Raw genomic sequence first — 12439 nt, forward strand, 5'->3', positions numbered from 1 at the left:
CCTAGCTTTAGTGTGCCCCAGTGTGTGGTGGTCAGTGGTGGTCAATGCTAACTAGCCCAGCTCAGGGGTCCCATGTGGGCTGGTGTATTGGTCTGAGCAAGAAAGGTCTTTCAGCTTCCCTCCTCCAATTCATTCAGACTCTTACCCCGGCTCACCTGAAAGTGCAATGGCCTTGTCGATGGACGTCCCCAAAAAGTCATTCCTCACCTGCAACAAACTCCCTCAGCGATCCTTTCTCCCACACACATCCTCTTACCTCCTTTCCTCAACAATCCAGTCTCTGAGCCCAGGAATACATGGGTTTCCCAGCCCAGTATTCCAGTGATGTGGTGTGCTGGCCTAGAGCTTTGCCTGCCCACTAAGGACCCAACCTCCTGGCTTGTGTGCTGGCCTGGGACCTTACCCATCCAAAACCCAAGCACATTCAGTTCCCCAGGCCTGGTGCACCAGCACACCAGGTCAGCATGCTAACCTAGGATTCTCCCTCTCACATGGAGATCCAGCACATGGAGAATTCCCCAGACTTGCTCTGTCTGCCTGGCCGCAAGCCCCCAAGTCTCCACACTCCCCCACCAGTGCCATCCGAGCCCTGCCTGTGGCGGAAGCAGCAGCACATTACTTACTTAAAAAACAAACAAACAAACAAAACCCTTAAATCCCCCAGGGTCTCTGGCCACAGCCAAGTCTATCCGAAACCAGGAGCCAGAAGCCTCCTCAGCTCTCCCAGGTGGGTGTAGGGTCTCACAGACTTGGTTCGTCCTTGGATAATTTTCCAGACTACAAGCAAAGAGCTGGATGTGAGGTGAAGCAATCGACACATGAACAGGTGCCCATTGGGGACCCAAGTACGTGGAGGTGTTTGGTTAGCCAACTGAGCTATCACACAGGGCCCCATTTTCTGTTGCTATTAAACAATACTGAATCTCCTCCTAAATGCCCTTTGCCTTCAAATCAGCAGTGCTTGAGTGTGCCCCCAGGTTTCAATAACAAGACATGCTGAAAATGAAGTCAGCCCTTTGGCAGGAGATGAAAAACTCTCATTTGCAACCTACTCAGCTTCCAGGCAGTGTGTCTCAGTCAGGGCTCTGCAGTTGGATGTGGAAGTGAGAACAAGCTGTTTTTTTTTTTTAAACATCAATTATTTTCTTTTTAAAGATTTATTTTGATTGGAAAGGTAGATGTACCGAGAGGAGGAGAGACAGAGAGCAAGATCTTCCATCCAATGATTCACTCCCAAGTGACCACAATGGTTAGTGCTGCGCCAATCCAAAGCCAGGAGCCAGGAACTTCTTCCATGTCTCCGGTGCAGGTGCAGGGTCCCAAGTCTTTGGGTCGTCCTCAACTGCTTGCCCAGGCCACAAGCAGGGAGAAGGATGAGAAGTGGAGCTGCCGGGATAAGAACCAGTGCCCATATGGGATCCTGGCGTGTTCAAGGCAAGGACTTTAGCTGCTAGGCCACCGTGCCAGGCCCAACAAGTTGTTTTCGAAGCTAAGCACATGCTGGAAGGGCAGCCACCACTGAGGCCCTTCATGTTTGTCTCTCCAGATGTAGAACCACCATTTCCTGAATGGACAAAAGTGTTCAGGACCTAGGATGTCTCGCTCAGCGCAACAGACCAAGGCTTAACCTGTATATTCTACAGGAATACTGCTCCGAATCTTGGCTGCTCTGCTTTCAAACCAGCTACCTGTTAAAATTTTAGGAAAGCATCAAAAGAAGGCCTAAAACATAGACCCTCGCTACACCTGTGGGAGACCTAGACTGATTTCTAGGGTTCCTGGCTTCAGTCTGGGCCAGTTCTGAACTTTGTGGCCATCTGACAAGTGAATCAGCAGTTGGAAGATCTTTCTCTGCTTTCTTTCAAATAAATAATATTCAATCTTTTAGAAAAATTTACAAATCCAATTAACTCAGAAATTCCAGGAATTATGTTCCCAAGATAAATGCATGCACATTGACAAGATAATGAGACTGGGCCCAGTGCCGTGGCCTAGTGGCTTAAAGTCCTTGCCTTGAACACACCGGGATCCCATATGGGCACCGGTTCTAATCCTGGCTGCTCTGCTTCCTATTCAGCTCCCTGCTTGTGGCCTGGGAAAGCAGCCGAGGATGACCCAAAGCCTTAGGACCCTGCACCCGTGTGGGAGACCTGGAGGAAGTTCCTGGCTCCTGGCTCTGGATCGGCACAGCACCAGCCTTTGCAGTCACTTGGGGAGTGAATCATTGGACGGAAGATCTTCCTCTCTTTCTCTCCTCCTCTCTGTATATCTGACTTTGTAATAAAAATAAATAAATTAAAAAAAAATGAGGCTAAAACTGTCCTTTGCAGCATTCTTTATGATAGCCCCAAACTAGCCATAACCCAACTGCCCATTACTGATAGCATGAAAGTTATATTCACATAAAGTAATAATTATTTTAAGTATAGTGCATATACAGTTAAAATTGAAAATGAGCTTTATAAATCAAGATGGCAAGATAAGGAAAGACATTTGAAAACGAAAAGCTGAATAAGCATTTGAAAAAACCTAATTAGAAATTGTAGTGTAAGGGCCCTGGCGCAGTAGCCTAATGGCTAAAGTTCTCAACTTGCATGCACCAGAATCTCATATGGGCACTTGTTTGTGTCCCAATGGCTGTTTCCCATCCAGCTCCCTGCTTGTGGCCTGGGAAAGCAGTTGAGGATGGCCCAAAGACTTGGGACCCTGCACCCACGAGGGAGACCCAGAAAAAAGTTCCTGGCTCCTGGCTTCGGATTGGCTCAGCTCTGGTCATTGCAGCCACTTGGGGAGTGAACCATCAGACGTAAGATCTTCCTTTCTGTCTCTCCTCCTCTCTTAATATCTGCCTTTCCAATAAAAAAAAAACTTGAAAAAAATAAAAAGTTGGGGGTCAACATTGTGGTTTAAAGGCAGGGTGCCCGGCATGGTAGCCTACTGGCTAAAGGCCTGGTTAAAACCACTGCCTGCAATGCTGATATTCCACACAGACAATGTTTCAGTCCTGATACTCCACTTCCAATCCAGCTCCGTGGTAATGCACACTATAAAGTCCCAGAGGGGGCCCGGCGGGCTGGCTAAAGTCCTCGCCTTGAACCCGCCAGGATCACATATGGACGCCGGTTCTAATCCCGGCAGACCTGCTTCCCATCCAGCTCCCTGCTTGTGGCCTGGGAAGGCAGTTGAGGATGGCCCAAAGCCTTGGGACCCTGCACCTGCATGTAAGACACGGAAGTTTCTGGCTTCAGATTGGCTCAGCTCCAACTGTTGCAGCCGCTTGGACGCAAGATCTTCCTCTCTGTTTCTCCTCCTCTCCATATATTTGCCTTTCCAATAATAATAAAAAAAAATATTTGAAAGGGAGAAGAGAGATCTTTATCCTAAATGACTGGGCCTGAGGCTGAGCCAAGTCAAAGCAAATCTGGAACTACATGAAAGTCTCTACACGGGTGCCAATGAGCCTTCTGTTGCTTCCCCAGGTGGCTTAGTAGGCAGCTGAGTTGGAAGTGGAACACCCAGGATTCAAGCCATTGCCCATATGGGATGCAAGTGTTACAGGCTAATGTATTTTGTTACTCAATAGCTGTTTTTTAATGTGCAGTTCCCTTTCCCTTAAACTTATTAAACAACCAATGAGTGGTTTATGAACTGAAAATAGTGAGAAGCCTAACTCCAAAATTTAGACTTTTAAACAAGATTCAACATCTTTTATTTACATACTTATGACATACATTAATGATCTTACACAACTAAATCTAACAACAGTAAGAACGAAACATAAAAGACACAATTCCAAATTTTTATCAGATGGAAACACTTTTTCACTAAATGAAAAGATACACCAAATGAGCAGCCATTATCAAGTTATGGGCTGTATGTCAATTCACTTCTTGAAATTGAAAGCCACACAGCTATTAAAACAATTGGAAATTTGCAAATGCAAATATTACACACAGGTATAATGCATGCATGACTATCACATTTGTTCTTTATCCTTAAAGCCATTTTTAGAGTAAACTGGAATAAGCATCTTAACATATGTACATCAAGGCACATTCTTTACTTGTGCTTTAGGAATGATTTACATATGATCTGCTTGTATCTTAATTTTACACTTTATAGCTTCTAAAAATTAAGAACTGATTTTTCACAATTACAGCTTGAATAATAGTTTCATACAGAGAAATGTGGCATTTCCTCCTGGTTATCTGGAAAACCAGAAGTGTGGATAGTTTAAAGGGGTGGGAACTTAAAAAAAAAAAATCAAACACATGAAATAATATAATTTAGTTTCCAGATAATTTACAAATAATTTATATTTTCAACAATTTGGTGAAATCATTATCAATTTATTCAAGTAATATATTATAGTGAGCACTGTATTAAATAATATTCTAAAGTATTTGGCAATTATATAGTATCCACAGGGCCACTGCAATTCTATTTCTCAACTGAAGTTTCCCAACAAAATTAAACAAACATGATACAACAGCTGAAAATACAGTAAACCTAACTCGTTCATTCTTTAATAACAGAATGAGACCTTCCTTTTGCTGCCTTTCACTTATTTTCCTATTTTACCAGGAACATTTTCCATGAATAATGTTTATTAGTAATGTTCTTTCCTCATGGTCGTTAATTGCCTTGAAGAGATAGCAGAGTAAGGCTTCAACAGGCATTTCATGCATTTTAATGGCATATTAAAAATTAGCTATTCTTTTATGGGTTCCCCATAAAGATAAGTATATTGTGCAAACTTGATTACAACATGTAACTCATTAAGTGCTTTCAAAACAAAATAAACAATCCCTGACTTAAGAGGGGTTAAAAATAAATAGTAAGCCAAAAATCACAATCTAAAGCATTTTTAAAAATCCTATTATATCTATAAATCTAATGAAATGTTTTATATTAGAATTTTCTTTTTAATCCATAAACAGGGTAAAATCACAGAACCTCTATATTTTGAGAAGAAAAAAAAAAACAAATGGTCTAACCTTTAAACTCAAAATATATAATGAAACAATGCTGAAATGTAAATGAAACTGTACAGCTTTAAATTTAGTACATTTATAACCATTTATGCATAAAAGAAATACTATGACAAATTACTGCCATTACGCAGATTTGTTTTCAATTTCTTCACAGAAAACAAACTTTCTAAAGATTTCACTGCACAAATTGTTCAGAAATATCACATCATCAAGCCCCGAGTCTTGGCATAGGAACTTTGAGCAGACAGTTGCATGGTATTGTAAACAAATCTTCTGTGAGTTTAGTATACAGGAGATATCAGCCACTCTTTTTCATTTTCATAGCTACATTCATTCTGCTTCTGATATATGTGCCACTTCTACTTCAACAGTTTGAATAGCTTCTGCAACTTCTGACAGCTTCTGTCCCTGCTGCTGTGCCAATACATAATTAACTACTTGCATAATGCTTTGGTCAGAAAGTGTAGATACCGCTGGGCACTCCTCAGTGGCTGCAACTGCTTCCAGAGCTTCCATTGTTTCTCCTGTCACCACTACAGTCTCAAGTTCCTGAGGAGCACTATTTTCTTGTTCCTGCATGTCTGTGGTTACAATACTAACAGCATGCTCCACTTGAGTTCCTTGATTATGAAACTGAAGGGTATCTTTTTCCAGCATAATTTTGCAAGGCACATAGTCTCTGTGGAATTTAGTCATATGTTTACGAAGTGTTCGAGCATCTATGTAGGCTTCACTACATACCGGACAGACATAGGGCCGTTCACCAGTATGTGTTCTGACGTGGCGTTTTAGAGATCGGGCATCAGCCCAAGCTACTCCACATGTTAAGCACTCAAACGGTTTAACGCCTAAAAAAAATAAAAAAAAAAATTGGGGTATGTGGGTGTGATGAGGTACAAAGTATTTAACATATATATTTTTTTAAAGTACAGGAAGCATAAGCCATTCTGTTTTGACTATGGCAGTCTTTCATTCAGGAACACAAGGCTGTCCTTACAATAAAATCAGCACCACATTTTCTAGAAAGATGTCTCCACGGATAGAAGTTACTTAACTGACATAAACTTGAGTTTGTGTGTACAATAATTGTTTCATGACAGCTACCCTATAATCCTAAGATAAGCAAACAGAGACTTCATACAATTTAACTTAAAAACATTGACACAAAATTATGTTCACTAAATGCAATCTGTATAAATAACTAAGTATTTGGCTCAGCATCAGCTCTGTCACTTGAATAAGTCTTTCAAGATAGGGCATTAATCTCTTATTGAAAAAAGCAACATAACAGCCAACAGGACTGATTCAGGGAAAAAAAAAACCACTACCGGATTGGTTTTTATTGTTCATGAGGTACACAGGATAACAAGTACAGTTACCTTCGTGGTTGTTCATGTGTCTCCTATACTCTCTCAGCTGAGTGAATTTTTTCCCACATTGTTCACACACCCGTTCCAGATTTTGCTTTGCTCTTCCTTTTTTTCCATGAGTAGCTTTCTTTACGTGCCTTCTAAATAAAGCTTTCTCATAAAACTCTTTGCCACATATATTACACCTAAAACAGGAGAAAAGACGCAAATTTTGCTTTCTAAACCACTGCCTAGGGTAAGATTGGCTGAAGTACTGGGTGCGAGCATGTGCATGCGTCTCAATATGTATTTCCATTTCTATGTTGAGCTCTTTCTCCAATTTACTCACCTGTAAGGTTCAGTGACAGAATGAGACTTCACGTGGGAATACCAATCTTTTTTCCAACTATAGCACTTATCACAAAATTGGCACTGGAATGGTTTCACACCAAGATGTTTATTCATGTGCTGACGAAGATCCCGGGCTTCAAAGAAGCTTTTCTCACACCTGCAATACAGTTCAATTACTCCAGTGGATCATCTTTTCCCTTTAAAACAAATGTCTAAGGACACAGTGTATTTGTATGGTTTCTAGACCCACCTGCTGACCAAATAAAAAAAAAAGCTTTCCCTGTCATCCCAATCTTGCATCAAGGTTGCAGGATTTTAAATTCTATTAACTCCACAGCGCTAAAATGATTCATAAAAACCAGGCAAAGTTCCACAGAGAAAATTTCCTGCCCATCTCTCTTCCTCTGGCATTTGCCTCTCCTCTCTTTACATACTGTTCATGCATCAAGGTTGTAAATTTACACAATTTTCAATCACTGCCGTTACTTTCTTTGTCCATACAGAGAGAAAGCAAACACTGATGGGCTGGAATCCAATTTACATTACACTGCACAGACACTCAGACCTCCCCTTTGATTTAAGGAAGTTTTGATTTGGTTTCTTTCTCTAACTAAAAAACAAACAAAAAACCCCAAAGCTAAAACAAAACAAAACAAACAAACAAAAGTACTGGTGATAATTACCCTAGCTATAGGCATTTGCTTAGGCTGCCTTGTACCTAGGCAAGTGTAACCCTGTTCAGGAGAAAGGCACCCAATAGCTGGAAGGCATTCTGGGCCTGGTTAACGCCAAGCTTGTGTTACCTTTATTGCTTATTATTCTTTTCCTCTCTTTTTCCTTTTTAAAGATAGTAGGGGGTGGGAGGGTGTGCTATAGATTTTCCAGGGAAAGGGTCTGGGGACACGTTGGGAATGGGAGCAGCTTAGGACATATTTGACAGAAAATGAATGATTTCTGGGGTCTTCCACGGACCAGATCACTGCACTCACAGGTAGGCAAGGAAACCAGACAGAATGGTGAATTGTAAGAAAGTAACCAAAATTTACAGTTACCAGGCAAATGTATAATCAAGAAGATGCTCGGGGATAACACAAAGGCTCAACTGGCTAATCCTTCATTTCTAAGTATGGCCTACCACCTGGCTGCCAGTTTGTGTCCCTGCTGCTCTGCCTCCCACCCAGTCCCCTGAGTGCAGCCTGGGAAAACAATGAACAGCCTAAATCTTTGGGCCACTGAACCCATAAGGGAGACCCAGAAGCAGCTCTTGGCTCCTGGCTTCAGATCAGCTCAGCTCTAGCCATTGTGGCCACCTGAGCAGTGACCCAGTGGATGGAAAATTTTTTTTTCTGTCGCTCCTTCTCTTTGTAAATCAGTCTTTCCACTTAAGACAAATCAAATTGTTTCGTTCAATCTCTGGACGAGGGTTTTATGCTATTTTAAAGTTGTCCTGGCATATAGCCTGCATTTCCCATACTGATTCCTGGCACTGAAAGGACTTTTTGCCTATTCTGCCTTATGTCATGAGTCTGTGAACGAGCCCCTTTTTACCTTTATTTCTTCTGTCTTAGGGCTAAGGATTATGGGTAGTGACTTGGCTGAAAAGATTTAGAGGAAAATGTAATTAATTAATTTTTTTTAATTTATTTTTATTACAAAGTCAGATATATAGAGAGGAGAGAGAGAGGAAGATCTTCCGCAACAGCCAGTGCCGCACCGATCCAATGCCAGGAGCCAGGAACTTCCTCCAGGTCTCCCACAGGGCTGCAGGGTCCCAAGGCTGTGGGCCATCCTCGACTGCTTTCCCAGGCCACAAGCAGGGAGCTGGACAGGAAGTGGAGCAGCCAGGATTAGAACCGGTGCCCATATGGGATCCTGGCGTGTTCAAGGCAAGGACTTTAGCTGTTAGGCCACGGCGCCGGGCCAGGCCCAAATGTAATTAATTAATTAACCATAACCATCTGGAGTCAGGAGTTACAGCTCTGCAAATAATGTACCTTAGCAAACAAAGCTGAAAAAATCATGAGTAAACTTAAATTAGAGGTTAATGTTCAAGTTTTTTTTTTTTAAAGTTTCAAATGAACAGAACACAATGAAATCATTTGAATCACTCACACATTAAGTACTTACTGGGTACAATGATAGCCTCGAACTTCAGGCTTTGGCTGATGCTTCTTTAAGTGTTTGCTGAGTCCAGAGCCCCTGTGAAAAGACTTTCCACAGACTGCGCAAAGGTACTTGGATTCACCTATAAAAATGAAAAAATAAGCCCATGCCAAAAGCGTAAGTACTATACCTTCTGATACAAGGCAACCTTCATGAAAAATACAAGATCAATAGATATATAGGTAAACATGTGCATACATATATTCCCACAGATATATCTATCTACTAATGGATCTATATAATGGAGACCGGAATACTGAGATGTGATGATACATTGCAATACGCATCTCTACTCCTGAATAAAAAGGAGGACTCCCAAAGAAACTGCTAATTATACCTTGAGAATAGGATACTAGACTTTCTACCACTGCCTATATACCTACAATGCTATGACACACTTAAACAGCAGAGTGCTAGGCTTGCAACTGTCGCTGACAGACTATATACTACTATAATAATATGGAGGAGAGAGGAGGAGTGGAAGGCAGAGGAGGGAAACCCTTTACCTATAAAACTGTACTATGGAAAATAATAATACGATACAAAAAACAACAACAAAACAGCAAACATTTCTTTGGATTTCTGGATCTCAACTATGAATAATTTAGAAACAATATTTTTATGCATGTAAATGAAGACTTAGTTTTACTGATAAAAAATTGTACACATGGTATGTCATTATCATAATAATTATACCAACATAATTTGATAATTACAGCACAATCAGTAGCAAATTAATAATGTATAAAATATACCACAGCAGGTTGTCAACAGATAACAACATACTGCACATTTTTCTTAACAACAACAAAAAAAGTCAGAAGCATTGAGTTTTGTGATACAGATCTAAGGAGGTAGATCTGTTTATTCTGATTTGAATATTACATGATGTATACATGCATGAAAATGTCAAAGGTGCCCTATAACTTTAATTTTTATGTATCATTTTACAAAAGTAACTGTCAATAAAAATTGCTCATTACCTGTGTGAATACTCTTATGTTCTTGAAGACTCCGTTTGGTAACGAATGATTTAACACAAAGTTCACACTGGAACTGCTTTTGGGTCTGATGTAGACTCTGGTGTAACTTCAGACCATGCTTGTAGATAAAACTCTTTCCACAGACCTAAGGTAGGGATGTTTAAATCAGTAAAACACAAACAAGGACAGATGTTGTTCCTGAAGCTGAAGCATGAGGATAGAGAAATTAGTGTACTGGACGTTTAAGCTAATTATACAATTTAAATAAAATGACAGAGTAAAATTCAAAACCACAACTGGCAAGGATATTACCCAGCTAGCCACTGCTCTGAGTCAGTACATATTGTTGCTCCTTAAAGCCACACTATCACCAGCGCCACTCAAAACAGTGTGCCTCTGTATTAAAAGATGTAGGAACTTAATCAAGAGCAAAATAATGATTCCCTCTATATCAAACAGAACAGTGCTTTCCAAAATTGTGATGAAGAATCAATCTAGTAGGGAAATTTTTAATAATCACAAGTAAAGTGTCAGGCATGTCAAATTGCTGGGTTTCTTTCTACATGTCTTCCATTCCATGAAACACACATTTATTCCTCTTACTTTTACTTATTTGAAAAAGGAGATGGGGGAGGGTAAGCGGAAGGAGGTAGAGGAAGAGAGAAGAGAGAAATTGTGAGAAGCAGACGATTTTACCCTCCACCAGTTCTCTCCCAAAAAGTTTGCAATAGCCAGGGGTGGGCCAGGTCCCAGCCCGGATCCCTGAACTTAATCTGGGCTTTCTCTGTGGGCAACAGGAACCCAAGCACTCAAGCTATCGCCTTCTGCTCCTAGGGTGAGTATTTGCAAGCAGCTGAAATCAGAAGCAGAGGCAGACCTCAAGCACAGGGACCCTGAGAAACAGGCATCACACAGGCCTCGTCACTGGTGTTCAAAAGGCTTGCCCCCTGACTGTACATTTTGGGTGATACGTAATGTAATGCTTGGTGTTTAACTTATCAATAAAACAATGCTTAGGATTAGACATCAAAATAATTGGGGAAGGAGCCAAGCAGTGAATTCGAACATAGAGCTAAAACACATTTGACAAAAAGTTCGCAACTACTGAAGTAGGATGAAAAGTACACAAAGGTTCATCCCATTCTCTTATATTCTGTTCTCAAACAAGTTTCACAGACACCCAAAACAGATTTCTCTCAAATAATAGCAGCAAATTAAATACAAGAGGGAATCGACTGTGACCTAGGCAAGAAACTTAGAAGAGTCATAAATCTTGACAGTTCACAAGTTTGAAGGTGACTCCAGAGTACATATAACCAAGTTTCATCACAATTATTCAGTCCCAATTTCCCTTAAACAACTAAATGTTATGGCTGTTTAAAAAAATCTTTATAGCTATAGAGAGAATGAGTACTCCCGTCGACAGGGTCTCATTCCAAATACCACACTGACCAGCACCTTACCTGGCACGCATGTGGCTTTACACCTGTGTGCTTTAACATATGTATTCGAAGTGAATATAACTTAGGTAATGTCCTTCCACAAATGGAACATATGAATTCTCGTTTTGTTCTGCCCTTCTCAGATGATGATGCCGATGACTCATTAGATGCAGAATTGGCAGAGGACGAAGAGGGTGCATCCTTTCTGGTATGTCGGATAAGGTGGGCTCGCAAGGAGGCACTGTACTGGAACTGCTTTTTACACAACTAGGAGAGAGACGACATAAAACGTCTTACGCACATTTCCATCACACTGTTTTGTGAAACCTAACTCATACTTCCACTTCCAGTTGGCATTTCAATGTCACATCAAATCAAAAAACAAATGTAAATTATTTAGCATTTATTTTGACATTAGGTCACTTTACATGTTTACATTAAGGTGTAAATGTTACTGACGCTAAGCAATATGGTAAGCACTATAATACTTTTTCCGTGAAGATTTATTTAATTTTAAAAAAAGATTTATTTTTATTGGAAAGGCATATCTGCGACGGAGAGACAAAGATTTTGTTTGCTGATTCACTCCCCAAGTGGCCAGAGCTGAGCTGATCCGAAGCCAGGAGCTTCTTCCAGGTCTCCCATACAGGTGCAGGGTTCCAGGCTTTGGGCCGTCCTCGACTGCTTTTCCCGGCCACAAGCAGGGAGCTGGATGGGAAGTGGAAAAACTGACACACGAACTGGCACCCAGTGAAATCCGGGGCATGCAGGGCAGAATTTAGTCTCTGAACTATCTTGCCAGGCCCTGTACAATTCTTTGTTTTCTTGCTCTGTTTTATGTTCTTTCTTCTTTGTATTTTACTACTAATTCATCACCAGCCCTTCTCCTGATTGTACAGAGATTCCAAATCCTGTTGCACCCTGACCAGGCTGTTTCCTCTGTGTGGCACAAGCTGCATCCTGGGATCTTCCCCCGCTACTGTATTGATGAACCCCTTGGGCTCAGGGTAAACTGCATGTCATACTTCCTGTTTCCTCATGCCTTGCTCATATTTTAGTGGAAGATGCCTGCCAGTAATCAAACTCACACTTTTGACTTATTATATGTATATTTACTTATTTTTAAAGACTTTTTTATTGGAAAGGCAGATCATATT

General features: G+C 40.9%; 1 protein-coding gene across 2 annotated transcripts in view; it reads right to left on the reverse strand.

Annotated features, from left to right (window-relative positions):
- ZBTB11 (zinc finger and BTB domain containing 11) overlaps window positions 1-12439 on the reverse strand; it is a 45632-nt gene that overhangs the window by 13789 nt on the left and 19404 nt on the right. The window contains exons 6-11 of one of the 2 annotated variants that reach the window (XM_004593223.4): window positions 11304-11549; window positions 9841-9985; window positions 8822-8939; window positions 6693-6851; window positions 6374-6549; window positions 3679-5842 (exon numbers count right to left, since the gene is read on the reverse strand). In XM_004593223.4, the coding sequence (XP_004593280.2) occupies window positions 5325-5842; window positions 6374-6549; window positions 6693-6851; window positions 8822-8939; window positions 9841-9985; window positions 11304-11549 (1362 nt within the window). In that variant the 3' untranslated portion in view covers window positions 3679-5324. Of the gene's footprint in view, window positions 1-3678; window positions 5843-6373; window positions 6550-6692; window positions 6852-8821; window positions 8940-9840; window positions 9986-11303; window positions 11550-12439 lie in introns of those variants that run through there. The other variant, XR_009245168.1, reaches the window with a different exon arrangement.

This window comes from Ochotona princeps, chromosome 3, assembly GCF_030435755.1.
Source record: "Ochotona princeps isolate mOchPri1 chromosome 3, mOchPri1.hap1, whole genome shotgun sequence".
Taxonomy (NCBI): domain Eukaryota; kingdom Metazoa; phylum Chordata; class Mammalia; order Lagomorpha; family Ochotonidae; genus Ochotona; species Ochotona princeps.